The sequence below is a fragment of the Anthonomus grandis genome, chromosome 14 (genome assembly GCF_022605725.1).
Source record: "Anthonomus grandis grandis chromosome 14, icAntGran1.3, whole genome shotgun sequence".
Taxonomy (NCBI): Eukaryota; Metazoa; Arthropoda; class Insecta; order Coleoptera; family Curculionidae; genus Anthonomus; species Anthonomus grandis.
The window spans coordinates 8,899,425-8,922,325 of NC_065559.1; the positions used below are offsets into that span (position 1 = coordinate 8,899,425).

The 22,901-nt window shown below is 31.7% G+C and overlaps 1 protein-coding gene across 1 annotated transcript; it reads left to right on the forward strand.

Moving 5' to 3' along the window:
• The first annotated feature begins 21,607 nt into the window (after positions 1 to 21,607).
• LOC126744612 (piggyBac transposable element-derived protein 3-like) lies at positions 21,608 to 22,174 on the forward strand. Its single transcript, XM_050452106.1, has one exon. It carries the CDS (start codon positions 21,618 to 21,620, stop codon positions 22,041 to 22,043), a length of 426 nt encoding a protein of 141 aa, XP_050308063.1. The 5' UTR covers positions 21,608 to 21,617; the 3' UTR covers positions 22,044 to 22,174.
• Positions 22,175 to 22,901: the final 727 nt, after the last annotated feature.

The window sequence follows — 22,901 nt, forward strand, 5'->3', positions numbered from 1 at the left end:
AAGAAAAGCCCAAAGTTTTTGTGTGAATGTTTGTTACTTTAAAATAAAATTAAAAAAAAATAATTTGCCTCATGTTGGACGCCAAAAATGTTGCGCACAAGGATGACCCTAATTAAATAATCAATTAAAAATTAATAATGGCAAAAATTTACTAAAATATTTCAAGTTCAAAGTCTGGGTAATATCCAAAGGCATCTTAATTAAAAAATTAGCGGTCAGCGGAATATTAATGCTCGCGGGTCATCAGTCAGTGAGTGAGAGTAGGTTAATTAATTAATAAAAAAATTGAGAGTACTACAGGATATCCAAATTTTAAAAAACCTAGTAAAAACTCTTAAGACACTGCCGAGGGTTACATTGCCAACTTTTCTCGTTGAAGATTTTATTGAACAAAAAAACAATGATCACATTGACAATTAACCTACAACTAGTTGAACCGCTCGGAGCACTGTTGTCGGTCTTCTATGACATTTTTAAAAGCTCTACTGAAACTTGCCAGTACAAATTAGTAAACGCAATTATCAATGTCAAAAATCAAGATGTGACGACTCATAAACAAATAAAACAACTAAAATAAACTAGACTAGGATTTTGCATTTAAAAATATTATCGCACTACTTTATTCTGAGTTAATATCAAAGAACTGCGATACCCGTCTGAAATTTGGTTCTAAGTAGCAACTATTAATGTATATTAAAAAAAAACTTAAGGTTTTACCTGAATTAAGTTAGGGTTATATAATGGTAAATCTGTAAGTCAGAGGTGTGAAACATAAGCGGAGTGCAGTGTCTTTGTCCGGTGGATATCAAATAAGTGTTTATTCTTATGGTCACTTTCTGATAACAATTTAATCCAAAAAAATATGACTTAATAAGCATTTTCCAGATAAAAACCCTAATTCTGATATTGATATTAAAGGTATATTATCCAAAGATCTGAAATATGTAGGCACATTTTAAGCTTTTAAGCATTTGCTATTTTTGACTAACTTCAATCATAAATCATCTCACTTCAGACCGAAAAAAAGCTGCAAAATTTGAAGCTTGAAATATAATATATAAGAATATTTGAAATCCTTGGTATATTGTTAAGGCTAAATCTGCATGTATGAAGCTGTAACAATATTTGCATGTAACAGTATGAGCTGCATGCGCAATTTTAATAAGGATAACTTTGCATTGCACATTCTCTGCTTTTCTATTTATAGGTCATTGCAGTTAAAGTGTTTTTCTGTTTCTTTCTGCATTATGTTGTAGTCGGATGAGACTCAGGAGGAATTCTTTGTTTTCCCTATTTTCACTCACTAGGTCTGGTTTATTTACTATAGTTGTTTTATGTGTGTGAATATAAGTATCTCATCACATGTTTCTAACACGACAGTGTCAACTACAGGATTCGGGTTGTACTGCTACAATTTCTCATTTATATCTGTGTTGTAGTATTTGCAACTGTAAAGGAGTGTTACTAGTGTGTTATGCCGGTTTAGGTACTCTTTTTTTGCTAGAATGAAGCAGCCTGAAGCAATGCGATAAATGGTTTTACTAAAGGCACGAAAGAGTTTGTATTTTTTGTTCACATCTAGTTTTTTTTGGCATGATCTCAACAAGTTAGTTTCAGTGTCTCTGTTTATATCTGGGTCTCTTCTTCTGTCTCTTTGCTAAGTTGCCCATGTTTAGACTGTTATTTCTTAATTCAAGATTAAGCACATCTGTCTCAGATGTTTATTAATCTTTTTATTTTGCTTTGCTTTGGGCTTGTTTAGATTGCGGTCTTTTGTATCTTTATCTTCACTGCTATGATTAAGATCGTCAATATTGTGGTTTTAAAAATCTGTGGTGTACACAGATTTGCAAAACTACAGTATCTATTTTGTTTTTTAACTTTAGATAGTTGTTAAGCCCTTTTTTGATTTTTTTTACCTATAATCTATACTGATATTAATATATCTGAACTAATTTTCTTGTTTGCCTGTCCAGTTTTCTTACTTTAGCTCAGATCATTCTAATGATGTCTAAGCTATACCAGATTACTAGGACTACTAATAGTGTGATTGTGGCTATACTGTTCTTGGAGTTCTGCTCTCTCTTAAAGATCTCTTTTGCTATACCAAAGTATTCTTTTCTAATATTGGTCATGATTTCCTTGTTTTGTATTCCATTATTTTTATTTATCCCAACTTGTATTGACTTGTACTTCTTCTCGTTCTTGGCTTGTACTTTAGGCATTTGTGCATTTGTCGATTCTAAATTGCATGCTTTCAATGATGATGTTGGAGTTGTTGGTGTAGGTGTTAGAACCTGCGATCAAATAAAGCTTAGTTATTTATTAATAATTTTACCATAAATATTATATTATTATTACGCGTACAGTATACACTCACTTGTAGAATAGAATTTTTGCGAATACAAATATATTCGCGAATGAATAATAACATAAATGCAACTGTATTTTCGAAATTATCTATTTTCTTTTTTTTCGGGACATCCCTAAATATTATTATTATAAACTATACTTTTCTGCATTAATTTTATATTTAGATTATTACGATCTATATTTAAATTATATTTTGGTCACGACATGTTTATTTTTTCTTATTTATTACTTATAATTAACAATGTAAGAAATTAGAGCACTATTTTATATATATAGTCGAGATCTATGGTACTTAGTAGGATCCCACTCCTTATATAAAATTTAGGATAATGGAAAAATCATTTGAACAATAGAAATCGCGAAGAATCTTATTTTACGAAACTACAAAGTAAAATATTTCTTTAACGACTGAGAAGTCTGATATTCAATCTGTTCATCAAACCATTATGCTCCATTCTTTTGAACTTTAATAAAATAGTTATTTTCTCTTATACGTTCAGCTCGATACGTATAAGAGAAATGTTCAGTTCTTTCGACTTCCACTAAAAGAATTACTTATTAAAATTGTGTTTACTGAGATGATAAAATTTATTAGGTAAATTGAAACTTTATTACGTAAGTATTGTAAATATAATAAGTTATTGCTAAAAAATTTAAGAACCAAAAATAACATCTAAATTTAACAGAAATACGGTTTTTCTTTATTTAGAAAGGCAGATGGATAGCTAAACGAAGATAAGGGATACCTAAGATTTTTGTTTTATACGTAGTTATACGTGCCTTATACGTAAGTATATTTTTCAAAAAGAAATAGAAATATAAGAAATAATAGTAAATTATGCAAAGATTTCCTTAAAAACTAAGTGTATTTAAATGCATGAAAGATGAATGAAAGATGAACACTCTGGTGGTATTCTTGGACTGCTTTTGCTCCATTCCCAGCTTCAAAAATTTGTTCTTCCAATATTATATCCATTGCTTTGAAACTGGACGTGGTAAGAACCTAAAAGAATTCAAATTTACATTGACTAGCCAGTTATTTGAGTGCAGTATAATAATGAATGACTTCGGTTTCTCTGCAATCTTAAAGTTTGCTGAATAATTTTTAAATTTGTTATCCAGCTTTTCACATGCCAAGACATTAACTGCAATGCCTTTTATGTGTGAATGCAACTGCTGAACTGTTGTCTCTGGCTTAAGGTTACCAACAAAAAAACCATTCTCATTTTTCTGCAGCTCCAATACCTGATATTTGGCTATTTGTACCTGTTAAGTTATTAATTAAATTATTATCATTAAATTAAATTTACGGGAATCCCCATTTTACAAAATAAATGTACAAAATAGATTATTACGTAATAGATAACTTAACCTAATGAATTGATACAATGTATATAAATATATATACATTGTATCAAATTGTCTGCTCAGGCTATTCTTAAAAACGAACAGCAAACTACTACATAAATCAATGTTATGAGCGTTTAAGACACTCAGAGATCTATCGATAGGAGAATGACGGCCAAATTCAGTTCTGTGCATAGGAACATGATAAAGGTCGAAATTGCGTAGAGTTCTATTTAGAACATTGAGACCCACTATAGAAAGAAGGTCAGGAGCATTTATCATGCAATTAACCAGCTTAAAGACAAAACAAAGATCAGCGTTCACACGCCTTTTGGCCAATGTATCCAGGTTAAGTCTTACTCTCATGTCCTGACCATGGTACTCGTCAAAGCTAATGCCCATTCTAAATGCAGCACACCATAAAAATCCATCTTGCACTCTTTCAATCATATCTATTGAATCTGATATAGAGGAGACCACACTACTGAAGAGAATTCAAGATTAGATCTAACCAGTGAGACATAAAGGAGTGTATAGGCTTGCAGAGAGAGATGTGAACTATACCTGTTTTCAGCACCCAACACTCTTAGTCCCTTTAAAGTTATTTTAGAGATGTGATGAACAAATCTAAGATGTTCATCGAACCACATGCCCAAATCCTTGACTACATTCACATACTGCAAGGACTTACCAAGGATGCTATATGTAGAATTGAATCTCTTCGAACCTCTATGAAATGATATGTAGCAACACTTGGAAATATTGAGCCTCAATCCGTTCATCACTGACCACTCATACAAAGCATCAAGGTCTTCCTGAAGTTTGGCTATATCATTCACCTGCTTAATCTGCATGTAGAGCTTCAGGTCATCAGCAAACATACTTACAGAACTATGATTGATCACATTAACAATATCATTTACAAATAGATTGAAGAGCAGAGGGGCACAGTGAGATCCCTGAGAAACCCCTGAGGCTACATTAGTAGGTGCAGAAGTACAGCCATGCACCTTCACACTCTGAGTTCTTCCTATAAGAAAACTTTTTAGCCATTTTAAGAGGGAGTCATGAAAACCAGCACTTTCCAACTTGGCCAGCAAGAGGCCAAAATTCACCCTGTCGAAGGCCTTGGAGAAGTCGGTATAGACCGCATCAGTCTGAACTCCCCTCTCCAAAGCCCCCAACAGATCACACTCGTATTGAACCAAACTGCTCGTTGTGGATTTCCCAGAAGAGAATCCTGACTGTTTTTCACTAATGATTCCTTTGCATTGCCATGTTAGCTAACCGCAAACCAAACTATCAAACAATTTGGCCAATGAGTTTTGAATACATACTCCACGATACTTGGCAATATTCCCTCTATTGCCAGCCTTAAATATCGGCATGATGAAACTGTGCTTTCAAGTTTCTGGGAAGGTAGAGTCCTGTAAAGACATATTAAAGATCATCTGGAGAGGCCTACTAATTGTATAAATACAGTTCTTTAAAAAGGCATTGGGTATATTACCTGGCTCACAGATAAATAGGTAATTTCTGGATCTTAGAAAATACGTCCGAGAGAGTGAAGCGTCCAACAATAATATTCTGGGAACCAAATTCAAGAGAATCAGAAATGGGATAAGTAGAGTTGCCATTTCCTGGCCCAAAAACCTCGAATTTGGAAATGGATTGCTCTTTCTTTTGTTATTGACAAATCTCCAAAAGTAACGACTATCATCCACTACTGACCTCTCCACTTTACCAATATATTTACTAAAGCAACGATCGTGTTCTACTTTACATTGAGATCTAAGGGTCGAAAAACGAGCATAAGAGTCAGGTGAGGGAGTAGACGTATATTTCCTGTGTGCAGCCTTCTTTTTACAAATTAAGTCTTTAGGTAAAGGACCAAACCATTTAGGAAAAGATGAAGACCCTAGTCTCTTTTTAAGAACATACAAATCAAGGCAATCCTGTAAAATATCATTTAACTTACCCGCAGCACCATCAATATTCAACTCATCAAAATTCATACTCCAATCAATAGCCCCCAAATGAAAGTTAATAACCCCAAAGTCGGCATTTCGAAAATCGAAATAAAATTCTTCAAGCATTAGTGAAGATGAGTCAGTTTGAATATTAATAAAAAATTTAACAATAGCAGCTGAAATATTAACATTATGCAAATCAGAAAATACTAAATCTAAAAATGTGTTTCTGTTATAAAGTACGTTATTGCATTGAAACATATTATGATAAGAAAACATTTCAGCTAACACTCGGGCTGAATAGTGTTCATTGCAGGCTACACAAACCCCATCAACATCATTTGACCAAACCGCCTCAGAAAAGGTGTAATCACTGAACACCAGCACCGATGATTGTTAGTAGCTTTCACAGGCTTCATGAACTGACATCCGATGTAATTCGTACTTATCGCGTGTAGCATTTGGTGGAATATACACTCCACCAAAAACAAATGACTTCTTGCAAATATTTACTTCTACATATACTTGCTCCACTGAGATGTAAGGAGTAGCAATTTTTCTAGAACTAAATTTATTACTAGCTGCTATAAGCACCCCACCCCACTCTAATCTTTGTACTTGATTCCAGGCTACGTTCAGTGCGGTAGATGGTATACCCAGGCATAAGGATTTCACTGTCAGAGATATCCTCATTCAACTAAGTCTCAACTAGGATTATGACAGAATAGTCAGACAGCTGCACTCCGTGATGAAATTGTTCACTTTTGGTGCGCATACCACCAACATTTTGGCAGTAGAGGCCTAATAGTTTTTTGAGTGGTTATCACCATCTTGAGTCCTCACATTTTTCAACGGCACGATCTTGCGCACTCCTCTAATGTACTTGATTCCCAGATTTTGTTCTCCATTATTAAGGCGATTCCAAAGAGTAAGCTTTAATTTCTTAAACTGCTTTCTCTGGAGAAAAGTCTGATCAGGCCCTAATTTAACACCAGTGTCACTATCTCTCCTCAAAATCTTCAATGCCACTTGGTCAGTAGCAAGAACAGCCTTGATAGGTCTCACTCCTGTACCCCTCTTCCCAAGACGAAAAACTTTACTAATTTGATCCTCTGGTCTGTTTTCCACCACGTTCTGAAGAAAGCTTCTAACTTTGTTCGTATCAAACGCCACTCTCTCTCTAGCATCCTCAGATGCCGACTCAGTGACATTGTACAGCATGATGTTCTTAGATCGCCTCTTTCGCTCTTCAAATTCCTCAAAAAAATCGCCACCTGTATCTGAGGTAATGAGTGCTCTGTTTTCACCTTCACTCTGAGAATAAGATCTAGAAAAGGCTACTTGAAGGTCACTTACCGCCTGTTTGAAGGTAGATACTTCCTGTTCCAGACTTTCAATACGCTCTCGATTTTTCTTTAGCCAGGTTGCGTATTTCCTGCAAAGTCTCATGCAATTCAGTTCTCTGATCTAGCATAATATTGAGCATATTTGAAAATAATGCAATAACATCTTTGATGTTCACATTCTGTTTGATCAGAAGAGATGACATATGGTCCTTAACTCCATCAAAGGGAGAGGTCAGGGAACCGCTGACCGGGGCTTTGAGGGAATTGCTATTGTTGCGTCTTGTCCCATTGGTGACAATCATATTACCGCTGTTTGAATTAGATCTCAATGGTTTGATAGAAACCTTGAATTTAACACCCTGCGAGCCACTTGTACTAGGTCCGCAAGCTTCCATGGAGACTCTCCTGACTTCAGTTCTGGCACATACTTTACATTCCCAATCATGTGCAGCTGTTTTTTCAAATGTCGAAAATATGAAGTCAAATTGCGCATTACTCAATTCCGTACATCCCTTGTAAATCCATATGCAGCACTTTTTGCACTCAACAGCATGTTGATTTCGTCTGATATCACGTTCACAAATCGAGCATACATATCGATCCACCATCCTGTGGTTAACCCACGATTGAGAAACTGGACCCAAGTGTAACCCTGCTCACAGGTGTAAACCCAGCTTTAGTTTCTTGTCTGACATGTGACCTCGTGAAGTGAGGCCCAAGTTTAAAGAGAGAAAGAGAGAGAGAGAGAGATTGACTGGAGTATTTGACTTAACAATCAAAACAAACTAAAAAAGTAACAGGTCCAAAGTCCAATGAAAAATGCTGGAAAAAATTAATAGGAAAACAGCAATTTTCACCTTAATCAGTGGCGGAAACTTAACACATTTATTCACAGCGGACACACACACCTTCAACTTCACTTTTCAAAAGTTCTCAGGATAACCGAACTTAATAAACTCACAAAAACAGGTAAAACAGCGGGACGGTATTATTGTGTCTTTTAATCAAAGACACAATGTTCTTATGTTTAATTTTGAAAAGGTGCTTTTCTACAGATGCAAAAAGTTTTTTCTAGGTTTACTGATATCTTCCATGGCTTACTGAATTGCTTTATGACCTTGGGCTCTGGCTATATGTGGTATATTTTTGTTAGTACTTTTGGTGAATTATTACCCTAGTTGTTTTCCTTTTCTACCATATTGACAAATGTCAAAGCTTCACGTTGATTGGATTTGCTATTTCTGCTTTTCTCAGAATTCTCCCTATTCAACTGTGTTACATAAATTGTTTTCATTTGAATTCCAGAGTGATTGATCTTCTGAGCAACAACTTCTGGCAGTTGTCTGTAGTTCTTTGGCGAAATCATCGTCTTCCCTCTCAGTACTTTTAGCCAACGTGTTATCTCTATTTGTATTTGGGTGGTGCGCTTTTGTATTATTGAAACTAAAGCTTTGAGAAACCCTCATTTTCAGCTACATTTGTGCCTTGGCCAATGGCATTTATTTATTTTTATAGACTTTCCAAACTTTTGTTTATTAGGGAAATGTGTAATCAAACTATTTTTTTACAGTTCTTTCAATGAGTTGTGATATGACCTCCGAGTCATTAAATATGTTGATGTTAGATTGTAGTGGTATTAAATTGCAATGTTTTTTACAAGCAACTTGCAGCTCAATAATTTTTTTAGTAAGTTTATTGATAACTATTCTGAAATTGAGAACAAGTTTTAAACAAGGCTAATCATTGCCAAGAAATAGTCTATCTTTTCTCAAAGAGACCGGCTTACATTCATTCGGCTTACATTAGCAATTTCAATTTGAAACCTGTGCCTTAGAGATTGCTTCATTACTAATTAAGGTAATTGATGTAAAGTAATATTTTTGCTCTCCAATATTAAAACTGAAACTACCATGCTTTTATTGATTAACGTAAGTTCAGTTAAGTAATTTGAAAGTTTCTCTTTAACCTTTTTTTGCAGCTTGATTTTCCTTTAAAAGTTTCTCGTTGCACAGCTCCAATTATTTATTTTTACTTTCAAGATCTTATATCCAACCATTGAGTTTATTTAGATAAAATGCAAATATAGTAATAATAAAAATAATTATAATAATTATATACTAAATATCTGTTGATTTAATTAATTTTCGTATATAACTTTATAATTCTTAAGTATACAGTAAAAAGAATGAAGAAGATTGCTATTTATAAACTCTCTTAAATATGGATACACCTTGCCCGTAATTTGTTAATTACATATTTTTTGAAATTAACTGGAGTACAACTACAGGAAAATCATTTAGACGTTTTGCAATAAGATATTAAAAGGATCGTTTCAACATATCTCTTTTGCTTTTGTGACACTCTCTTCGAACACTCGACTACTTCTTTGGATACTTATAATATGCCTTATACATCTTTTTCTTGTACTATCTCCTGTAGTTCTTTATATTCCTGTGTAAGATTTTGCTCCATTTCTTCATTTCAACTACTTGGGTTTGGCACTTATCTGAACAGTATACTATATAAATTTACAAATCGATATTTCCATAAGTTATTCGCATTAATTGTATGCGTAAATATATGAGAATTAAAATCCAAATTGCCCACAATACGTATAATAAATCATGTGTAATAAGACGCTTTGTTGCAACGTAATTAAAAGCCCAATTATTAAGGAAGTAAGTAAGCGTATAACTTAGTTCATATTTTAGTAAAAAGAGTAGAGACGCTTTATCTTCTTAATATAATTTTTAGTGCTCAGTTACGTCGCTGCAAAATCTCATTACCTTTAAGTTGTTTTTTCTTTAATGCTCTGTATAATATTAAAAAATATTCTTACCTACTTTTAAAACTTTCCAAAAGTCATCATAATATTGGCAATAATTCCATGAAACTAAAGCGAGACACACCTGAGCACCTTAAGCGGCGCCTCCAGAATCGCCTTAAGCCTTTACTGCACTCTCTATTACACATAATCTCACACTAAATTTCCTTTATATAGCCTTTCGCCTCTCAAGAAACAACTTGACGAAAAGTCGAGCGTATCTAAATCCACTTGATCAATGATTCACGAGGTTCTTTGTTTTTTACACACTTTCGTACTTTAGTTAGTTAAATTTACATTAAAATTAAAATTATATATTTTTTCTTTTATACTTGAGAAAAATTTCTCTCAAAAGGCCCAAGTGCAACAAATGAGTGTTTGTCTTTCCACTTTTGTTTTAGATATTGCAACTTAAGTTGCAGTAATTATAGTAGTTGTTGGAACAGTTTTGGCCCGTCCCATTGTACCTCCGGGAGTATTGTAGATTCAAAGCAAACACGTCTTTCTATCTCAACTTGACTAATTAAATACGTAAGTTTTGGATTAAGTTTTCTCGCATCGAGAAGAGTTACTTGCGATTTGTGTCCTGAATTGCAGCAGGTTTATAATTACTTGCACATATACTGTGTGTCTCACTTAAAATGACCCTCGGTTGGATTTTGAAATTAGTTTGACCTGCAAAAAAATTAGCATTAAGGAGCCATGAGTAATTGATGGCAATTTTTTCTATGTTGCTAGAACAGCCGTTAGAAGGTCTAATTTAATGGGACAATTTGATTATTACAAAATTTTGCCAACGTAAGTAATATTACAAATAACGGTTTTTTTTATCTATACCACTTTGTTAGCTTAAATAAAGTGGTGTGGAAGGTTCCCTGTCGAAATTGTAGAACTATTGTAGGCATATTACATCTGCAATATTACGTCTTGCAGCAATGTTTTAATGTCCGCTTTTTTCATTGCATCCGCAACATTGCTGAAATATTATAGAAATATTTCATAAAGTATGTTGCTGTAATATTGCATTAATGTATGTGCTGTATTGTAGTAATACACACGTAATATTACCTATATCTTTCATTAATATTGCTGCTATATTTTATATTGAATTTACAATATTGATAAAATATTACATCAACGCAGAATAGTGCAAAAACAAACAGAAAATGAATTTTCGCATATAATGCGGAAAACGATATGAAATTTCCAGTAAGTGAAAATTTACCATCAACTGTTGTAAAAAGGAATGAATCGTGCACGTCACTTAAAACTGATAGCGAGCGATAACGCAATTGACGTAGAATTTCCACTTGAACTGGGAAATGAAACGAATAATTATAATTATTTTTTATGTATATTCTTTTTAACAATATATTTAGATTGTTTATGTAAAAATCCAAAAATTCACTCATATTTTTAAATTTGTATTACATACTTATATACGTACAAGTACTTGTATACTTATATATATATATATATATACGTATATATATATATATATATATATATATATATATATATATATATATATATAGTACATACTTGTATACTATATAGTTTTATATACTATATTATATACTTTTAATTTTGTTTTGATTTTCTGTTTATTATTTTTATTATTATTTCTTATGCAAAATTTTTCAAAAAAATTAATTTAAGTAAGCAGTGGAGGAAGGCCGAGGACGTACAAAGTATAGTGACGATGAAATTAGCGTAAAAAGCTTTAATTATCCATGGTCATCAGAATCGTGCGATGAAGAAACTGAAAATGACGAGGAACCTACGCCTGATGAATTCATCGGGATACGAAATCACTTTTTATCTAGAGAAGTGTGTATTTTATTAGCAATCCTCAATAAAATAAAACATCGTTGCACACCAATGTTGGGCCCTTTGTTAGGGATAGTATTGACACAGTGGACTTACGCAAGCTATTTGCAATATTCTTAAAAAACGGAAATATTTACAAATTGACAGTCAAATTGTCAACTAGTATGTCAACGTGGATGGGGCACCTTTAGGAAAATCTACTAGTAAATGTTTGTAACATATCTTACGCTCGGATGATTTAGTTAAACATGTCGATGTTGTTAGAGTTTACTATGGGGAAGGAAAACTTAAAAATTGCAATGATTTTTTACAAATGTTCGTGGAGGAATCAACACAACTCAATAATGATATAATCTTAATGGTATAATCTTTGAAGAAAATCAGTATCTTGTAAGTATTGCTGGACTTGTATGCAATAAACCTGCCAAAGGATATAACTCATGTACGAAATGTAATATTCACGTTGAGTACTTATATTTATCACACTTGGATAATAACAAATAATTGTACTACCTATATATTTCGATTATTAGTATTATATTTCATTGACGCCTACTTAATAAATATTTGTTTGCAAAATTTAGCAGATACCTGTGAAATTAATCAGATATCTAATCAATCATTAAATATCTTACATAAGCAATATGACTGTATTATTACACATCGAATTTCAGTGATATACAGGGTGGTCCGGTTTCGATGGCGGAAAATTAAATGGCCGACGGAGAACGAAAAAATAATAAGTTTGCTATTATAAATAATATTCGAAAAATGATTCGTTAAAAAATTACAGGGTATCAAAATTCTAATTAAAAAAATCAATTTTCTTTATTTTTCTTAATCCACTGTAGATATTTTAATCAAATTTGGCACCTTTAGACAGTTAATGAAGACGCATCTTTTTGTGCAAAAATTATTAATTTTATTTACCAGTGGCGTGTGTGTGGGCCGATCTTAATTAAAACAATGATGCGCCACTGTTTTTTTTAATTTCTTTTTTTATGAAATCCTTGTTTAATTTAAAATAAAAAATATCTATTTACTTTTTGTCGTACGACACACCGTTTGCGAGTAAAAATGCTGATTTATAAAAACACATAAGATAACACATTTAATTCGTTTAAAAACAATAACAAAATAAAAACAATTAATAATTAAAGAAGTGGTTCAAAACGCAGCCACCGACCTCAATACATTTTCTACACCGAGTTATTAAGGAGTTTATTGCAGTCAGTACCACATACTTCCTGGATTCTTAAGATTAATTCCTCTGTTAAATACGGGATTAGCGTAAACTTTATCCTTAATGTTTCCCCAAACGTAAAAATCTAGTGGATTAAGATCCGATGACCTGGGTGGCTAGAGTATTGGTCCAATACCATTTTGATCATTAATATCATTCCCCCAGGTAATTATTATTAAGCCAGTTTCTTACACCTATTCCAAAATGTGGGGGGGCTCCATTCAGTTGTATCCAACTTTCATGTCTCAAATTAATGGGTAAATCCTCAATATAGTCCGGCAGACTATTATTTAAAAACTCTAGAAATAGTTGTGAGTTTAGCCTTGGAGGTAGGAAATGCGGACCACAAACATTATCACGAATAACGCCCAACCAAACATTAACGGAAAATTCATTTTGAAACGATCTTGGCCGAATTGCATGAGGATTCTGTTGTGCCCAAACATGAATGTTATGAAAATTTATCACTCCGCGTCTTGTAAAACAAGACTCATCCGTCCAAAGTATCTTGTGTAAAAAGTCGGGATTTTCCTTTGTTGAGTTTAAAAGCCACTGACAAAATCTTACTCTCTTTTCAGCATCACCAGGGTGTAAACACCCTCAACAGGCTGTAGGTGATATGCATACCTATGGTCAGCGTGTAAGGTTCGCAATATTTGAGATTTAGGAATTTGTAGTTGTTGAGCTGCCTTGCGAGAGCTCAGCCTTGGATTATTATCAAAAGTGCGCAGTACACGATTTTCATTATTATTTCTCTGGTTTCGGTATTGCTCATTATTACCACATAGACCAAAGTTCCTAAAATTTTGATGTGTTCTAATGAACACGCGAGCATCTGGAATCTTCTATTTAGATACCGTCTTCGATATTTACGAACTGCCGCTTCCACATTTCCATCACAAAATCCATAACAAAAATGAATATCAGCGTATTCATTACTTGAAAAACGCATTTTCCACAATACTTTTAACAACACTGTTAACAATAGCAAAATTAATAAGTTAACCAACGCAATAATTTGACTTACTTAAATAATTAACTGTCATAATAAAATACAAACAAACCGTCTTTTGTTTTATGCATGCATTGCCTTCTTGCCGGCATTATTATATTCATTATTTATTTGAATTTCGGAATCCAAATTCTTGTGTCTTTTTTAGAACCCAACAGAATAATTTAGTCTTTAATTAAATTTAGTATTTTCATATTTTTTGTTTAATAAAAAAAATCAGCATTTATAAAAATTTATTTTTTTACTCGTAAACAGTGTGTCGTACGACAAAAAGTAAAAAGATGTTTTTTATTTTAAATTAAACAAGGATTTCATAAAAAAAAGAAATTAAAAAAAAAAACAGTGGCGCATCATTTTTTTAATTAAAATTGTATAAAGATCGGCCCGCACTCACGCCACTGGTGAATGAAATTAATAATTTTTGCACAAAAAGATGCGTCTTGATTAACTGTCTAAACGTGTCAAATTTCATTAAAATATCTAAAGTGGTTTACGAAAAATTAAAAAAAAAATATTTTTTTAATTAGAATTTTGACACCCTGTAATTTTTTAACGAATCATTTTTCGAATATTATTTATAATAGCAAATTTATTATTTTTTCGTTCTCCGTCGGCCATTTAATTTTCCGCCATCGAAACCGGACCACCCTGTATATCGCATTTGTGACGGTTATTAAATATTGCAAAAGTATTGCAGGTGCAACATAAGTGCAAATAAAGTTAACAGTATATACGCAATATTGCAGATGAAATATTAAAATATAAATTGAAATGAAATATTGCAACAATATTACAATATTACAACTACATATGTGCATTATTAATTTTGCAATGATACTGTAATGTTGTAACAATATTGCAGAAGTAATATATTAAAAGAATTATTGCTGCAATATTTCCGCAATATAACATGCCGACAGGGTTAGGTCTGTTTTTATGTGAATGTTATTTACTTCGGATAAGATAATCAGAGCAGACGACCTAGGTCTCGTTTTTGTTTCTGGTTAAAATCCAAATATAAAGGAGAAAAGTATCCTTGATTACTTGAAGAGCTAAATCTAAATAAAAAATTTCTGTGTAAAAAAATTAAAACTGTGAAGCAAACAAAATACGGTTCATTAAAATTGATAGTTTTACTTGAAAAAAAAATTGTGTACATGTCCGCTTATGTATGGCTATAAAGTGTTTTTTTAGCAACTCTAGCACCAATACCAGAACTCATTTACCTCAACAATATTAATGCAGAAAAACACTCGAATGTTAAAATATAAACAGTAAACATTAGGAAATTAATTTACAGATTGTAAGTTTTTCAAAAAATCCCGAATGAAAACCGAAATTTATTCTTTCCATTAACTTTGCTAATAACTACCGACTTTTACCTAAACTTTATGGACTTTTGTCCAGTAGAGCAACACTGCCGTATATCCTTGTGCATATACATATTGGAGAGTTTTCGCATAGCAATGTTTTGAAAATGACGTCATTTAGACAACATTTTTTTAATTTTTTAGTTCAAAATATGGCTCATCCAAAAAATTTGTTGTTTTAAAATGTTCTATAGACCGAGCCATTTCTACTAAGCAAAAAACTTTTTGCAAAATCGTTGGGTCTAAATTTGCTCAAGCACCCCAATCCGAAACGTCAGTTTCTGTAGCGCATGGTTGTAATATGAAAGAAACTTATGAAAACATGAAGGTATTACTTGAAAAGATACAGCATAACATATATTGCTTTAAAATCTCCGGAGATTTAAAAGTTAGTGCTCTACTACTTAATCTGCAATTAGGGTTTTCTAAATTCTGCTGCTTTTTATGCAAATGGGACAATAGAAAAAAATACTATAATAACGTCTGTATCTAATCACTATTGTAAGCCTGCACGTACATCCTTATTTCGAGGACAGAAAAGTGTGTAGATCTTTTGTGAAGTCTTCTGATATGCTCCTTCCGTCACTTCAAATTAAATTAGGCCTTATGAAAAGCTTTGTAAAAACGTTGGATCGCAATGAAAATAATTTTTTATATTTAAAAGAAAAAATTCCCCTAATAAGTGATGCTGAATTCTAAGGTTTTTTGTGGGACCTTAAATCATAGAATTAAAAAAAAACCTAAATTTGAAGAAAAATTAAACGTTTTGGAAAAATTAGCCTGGGTATGCTTTAAAAACGTGGTTGCGAATTTTTTGGGAAATCATAGACGTGACAACTATAAAGAGTTGAGAGAGAGCTACTTTCAGTTTCTATTTATTATAAAATTTTAAAAAATCATATCCCTCACAACCTCTTTAATAAAATTAAATTAAGAACTTCAGCACATTATGTAAACCTAAGACAAATATATTTTGTTGACATTCCAAGACATCATAAGGAAACTTTTTTTAATTCATCTTTTATCTACAATGCTGCCAAGCTGATAAATAAGTATTAAATTAGTGATTTAACATTGTCAGTCCGCTCATTTAGAAATTTCATTTGGAAAAAATGTTTGTTTAATATGTAACTTATTCAATTATACAATATGTGTAATTTATAGTGTCATCTCTTCTTTTCTCCTCTTTTCTTTCGATCTTTCTTACTGTTCTCAATCTGTTTCTCCCTCTTTATTTTGTAAATATATTCATATATTTATATATATAATTTTTAAAAAAATACATAAATAAACAGTTTACTTTGTGGCTTCAACAGCCCCTACGTAATTGTTAGGATGCTGAAAATTGGGCCATTAAATCCCGCACAATTATATTAATTATATTCTTTCTATATCTTTTACAGCAATGTAAATAGTGAATTGTATTGGGAATTAATAAATGGTATTATTATTATTATTATTATTATTATTATTATTATTATTATTATTATTAATATTACTATATGTCACTTAAAATCCATTTCCTAAATTCCTATATTGATTTTTTTCCTGAAAATATGGGGACTGTAAGCGATGAACACGAGTAAAGGATATTTCAAAGATGGAAACGCGCTACCAGGGAAGGTAGCGTAATTTTTTATCAAGTTAAATCCATGCGTCATGGAAAATTTTTAATAGTGTATTTTTACTAGCAACCCATATTATAAAAAAGTGGCAACAAAGTTCATATTGCATTAAGAAAAGTTAAATTTTGTTAACCAGTCTTATTAATCCAAGAACTTTATATTGAATCTTTTGAAATAAATAGTTAAATATTAAATTAAATACTTAATTCAAGATCAGTTTAGAATTACTTCAACAAATCCGTATTTTGTAATATGGTATCCGCATCTAAAAGAACGAATATTTTAACCTTAATTGAATAAACTTCAGTCTTTCAAGTATTGCCTTGTATACTTAAAAAAGCAAAACTATATCTCAAAACGATTATATAAAAATTTTTAAACTATCGTTTAATAAGTAAAATTTGTATAAAAAAGGAGTATTATAATACATCCAAGTCAGGATTACTTTAAAGGAAAGTATGCATACTTAAATAAAAGGATATTTTTTGAGTGTATTAATAGAGGGGGAAATCCAATGAAGCATGACTGAAGAAGATTTAAACAATAACCTAATTGTACAATGGACTATAAGATATTGGACCTTTATCCCTATTAAGAATAATTTTTTATATTACTACCCAATTAGCAATTTTTCGACGCACGACAACATGCAACGTAATTTGCAACGCAACGTTGCATTATTACGTTGTCTTAACCGTTGAGACAACCCCGTTTTACACCTATTTGAAAGAAATTTTTTTGGTTGTCTCAACGTTACACAGTGACTACCCGTTAACTTTCTAAACGCTTTTGCAACGTTTTTAGAGTTACTGATATTTGGACGGATGGACGGCTTAAGGACCGAAAAATTAATTATTTTTTTAACAATAAACTAAAAGATAACTCCAGTAGGCAGCTACTCCAAAAATACAACATTTTTACTCCATCTTTTGAACAGTCCTTATTAATATTTGTTTTGTATGTAGTTTAATATAGTGAATTATATTATACTGGTAAAACACCCATTTTTAAAGATTTACAAGCCCTTAATTTATAAATGGAGCATAGTTTACTGTGAAAAGGTGTTATTTTAGCCCTAAATAACACGCGCGCCCTGAATTTATAGCGGATTTCGAAAAAAAATATAATAAGTTAATTTTTTTATTGGTTACATAAGAAACCCGCCGTCGTTGTTCCTGGTTGGCCTGAAACAAGAGGAAGAACGGATGGACCTAGCCTAAAATTTTAATATTTCAATTATTGTTTGCAGTTTGTTTAATAAACAAAAACTTTAACTTTTACAAAAAAATGTATAAGCTCTTCGAAAAATATAAGCTCAGAATATAATGTTAACATTACATTCTAAGTTCTCATTACTGCTGCTGCTACACAAATCCCAAAAAATAAAACTTTATAAAATTTACCATTGTTTTTAATTTGGTTAGGCTCTTGTGTAAAGAAAGGCTATAAACTGGGATATAGGAACCATGAAGGAAACCATTTACAAAAAGTAAACCAAGTATTTTAAACTTTAAACATGTAAAATTTAATACAAACCTTTTCACTGCTATCTTCCGCCACTTCCATTGATTCTACATAATCCATATCAACTTCAGGTAAGCTAGTTGTAGGCATTTTTGCTTCCTTTGCAAGTTTTTTTCCCCTTTAGTAAGTTGCAAAATATTTAAAGTCTTTATGTTTCTTTTTTTTTTTTTAAAGCAAAACAAAAATAATAAATCGCAATAATTCCAAGCAAAAAATTAATTATAAAAATAAAAATATAGATTAAGTAGATTATGCTGAATTGAATATTTTTTCTTCCTCTTATTCCCTTTACCTTTATTTTTCATTTTTTTTCCTAAAGCACTTAACATGTTAAAAAGCTCTCTCTACAGCGAAAAATGCTCAACACAGACGATCAGGCAATGTAATACCCACGCGCTAACAATGAGGTAACGCTGTTCTTACTGGGTTTTTGATTCGAAAAATTGTTCACGCCTGCACGTCATTGTTTTAAGTGTATATTACTACTGCTACCATCTATAGTAAAAAAATACGTTGTAAGAACAGCAGAGTTTTACAACAGTTGCGATACAGGTGCAGTATGTCAAAGTACGTCTTGTTAAAAATAAACGTCGTTGCAAAACCAACTAAATTTTGCACTGAAAACAACGTTGCAACTAGTGAAAATTAGAGTAATCTTAACTTAGGTGACTGTAAATTGTTACTTGGGTATATTATTACTGAACTTTTCTATGGTTGTAATTTTTGATTGTTACTAGCTGCTTTTGCTTATTTTAAATTATCACACTAGATAGGTATCTAAATGTGTTTGTTGTTTTCTATGAAAATCGATTTTTAATCGAATATTATTTTTAATGACAAAGGTATCAAGGAATAGGCGTTGGTTATTTGTTTCTTGTTTGAAAGTAAATTTAATAGATGAAAAACAGTCAGAACTGATAATCTATTGGCACGTTTTAACAGCACGTCAATAGATGAAAACCATAAAAAGGGTTTTTGCGCATTCTCAAAAAATAAACATTTTCTGTATCCATAAAATCATGGAAATATTCACTAAATCTTATATGTCTATTATTCTAGTAGGATATCTAGTTTTTATTATGCTAGCAATATTATTTTAATTTAATAAAGAGCAAATAGTGTACTCAGTTTACTGTATTTTTCAGAACTTTTTTTCCTAAACTAAATAAAAGAAAAATCAATGCACGTTCATAAATATAAATCACGCTTATTTTACGACAGCATGTACGCATCAAGTGCCAAAAAAACTTTTATAACCCCATTTCTTATCGACAAATTTATCTTAAGATGGAAGGATCTGTAAAAAATGATTCTCTTTAGACAAGGAATAACTATAAAAAAAACCTAATGACTTTGGTCGTAAAATTGAAACTCCGAGCTATTACTTTTATTGCGCAATAAAATATGATTGCATGATTTATTATTAAGCTGCTACCGCTTTTGTATTAAAGCAATATTTGTATGGTAAATTAAAATTAAATTAATAGACAGTAACTTCGGGTTAGACCTTAAAAGTGAATATTGCACTAATAAAATACTTTTTTAACTCGATGACTAAAAGAGAGGCACAAAGTAGGTATCCATCAATCTGGTTAAGTATAAGACTCACCATAAACTTTTTTATTGACCCAGTAACAAACGAAACTTGCAAAAATAAAAAGTAAACAACATTGCAAAGGGTTCAATAAAACCCAAATAAACCCTTATTTTTGATCTGATTTTTAAGTCTATTGAAGCCCCTTATCTTTGGCTTTTTAACTTTTTACGAAAGGACTTTTTAGTGTTTTTTTATTGAGTGTTATAAAAGGGGTTTTTAAATTAGAGTTGTTTTTTCCAGTTTTATATTTATTAGAAAGTTTATAACTATACAGATGTTTTTCTTGGAAATATTCGTAACTGGTAGTAAAATAGAATAACTTTTTTAAATAATCCAAATTTTATTTTGCATGTTTTGTATTTAACTGGACGTATATTTCAGAATTTTAATAAATCAAAAGCAAAATAAAAAAAATCCTTTGTACCTCGTAATACTCGTAATATTAAGTTGTTTTCTATTTTTGTGGCTAATCAAATTAGGGTACAAAGGTATAATTGTGGGCAATTTAAATGCATCAATTGTTCTTTTAAAAATTATTATTTTTAATGCACAGTACGTGCGAGCAATTGCTTTCTAAAAATTCATAATATAAAGTTAGAATCTTGCAGTCTTGGAGGGTTCTACCAGCTGAACAATCAAGATTTAGGAATTATACAAAATAGCCTTTTTTGTATTTTAAAAATAATATTGCTTAATCTCTGTTGTTATTATTATAATATTCAATTAGGTTATTTAGAACTCTTTATATGCAAAAAAAATCATTTATTTTCAGACTTTAATAGTTAGTTAAATAATATTAAATAATACTAAATTAATATCATATAAATCAGTAGCCGCTAAAACCAAAGAGAAAGAAAAAATAAATACAAATTATTATTAAAAAGGAAAATAATAAATACAATATCACTATTAAATGTTTAACAAATACACAAAAGTATCTGATTAAGGAAGTAGATATTAAAGTTGATTAAATAATTTAATTGGTAAAGCTTGTGGTCCGTTTGTAACTTTGGTTAGTTTATGTTTGGGTCAGTTTAACTTTAAATTAGCTCTTAGCTGAGACCGAGTGGCTCTAGATACTGAATAATACGAAGTTAGATCTTACATGCATATTTAACTTAAAAATGGACAAACAAGGCAATGGCATAATTTGCAAATCTGGAAACAGTATCCTAATTCAAGAAAACCCATAAAGTTTAAATAAGAGAGTTTGCATTATTTTTTTACAAACGGGAACAGGTACCTCAACACATATTACCATATAATAAATACGACTAAACGTAATCAAAATAGTGAAAAGTAGTAGAGCAGTATCTATTTTATGACGTAATTAGCATTTGGCAGATTACATATGTATAAATTGTTTGTAGTCTTTTCAAGGCTATATCTACATTAAAGCACCATTTAATATGCTTTATAATAAAAAAATCGTCCATAACTCTCAAAGAGACTGAATTTAAACATAAGGAATATTAAAAACAAAAGTTTAGGATGAGAGACTTATGACTAAAACTGAAATTGAAAACCTTGATGACGATGAGTTGATTCCTGATGCTATGGCCGTTCTACCGCCAGTTAACGCAAATGAATATAACACTGATGAAGATTCCAGCGAGGAAAATGAAGTGGATATAAACAACCTCCCTGGAAGTCAGCTGATGGCTCAAGTTGAGGTAATATTTGAAAACAAGGGATCTAACCAAACTACAGTTGAGAGTGATTTTGATAGCGACGATAACCTACCTTTGTCTACATTTCTTACGAAAAAACGACCAAAATTATCGACCTCAAAACCAAATTACTCTTGGAAAAAAGGTGACATCAACCAAGATTTTCCAGAATGGGTAAACACAAGTGGTCCAAAAAATTCTTTACCTCCTTTAGAACTATTTTTTCAGTTTATAGATGACGAAATTATTGACTTGGTTGTAAAATATTCCAATTTGAATGCTATTCAGCATAATCGTCAAGGTGATATATAATCCAGTGAAATGAAATATTTCGCTGGTGTTTTACTGCTCTCTGGATACAACTCATTTCCTCGACGGTCAATGTATTGGGGAAATAACAGTGACGCAGGAAATAAGTTAGTCTATTCGGCGATTTCTCGAGATCGCTTTAGTTTTATAATGCAGAATTTGCACCTAAATGATGAAAGTGAACAATCTTGAAAATACCGATAAGTTTTCGAAACTGAGGCCTTTGTTTTCTACTCCGAATGAGACATTTCAGTCATTTGCACCCCTTGAAGAGTGCCATAGCGTAGACGAGTCGATGGTACCCTATTACGGCGGTCATGGATCAAAACAGTTTATCCGAGGAAAGCCCATTCGTTGGGGTTATAAGGTATGGGTGGGAACAACTAAAAAGGGGTACATTGAATGGTTTTAGCCGTATCAATGGTCCCCAACTATTATTTCTGAATAATATCGTCCTCTTGGTTTATGGGATAGTGTTGTACTTCAGTTTGCTGATATTATTCAGTCTCAATGTGCAGAAGCTTCTTTCCATATCTTTTGTGACAATTTTTTTACGTCATTACGTGTGTTGGCTGAGCTGACCTCCAGGAGGCCCTCTTAAAAAATCCAGTATGTTCAAGAAAAAATCCCGTGGTAGTTTTGATTATCTTTTAGAGGAGAACCAAAATAATATTGTATGTAAATGGAATGACAATAGTGTTTTTACAATCGCCTCAAATGTAACGTCTTCTTTTCCGATACAGCAAGTCAAACGCTTCTCTCAGAAAGAAAAGAAAATGATACATGTTGAGCAGCCATGTTTGATCAAAAAATACAACGAAAACATGGGCGGTGTTGATAGGGCTGACCAAAATATATGCC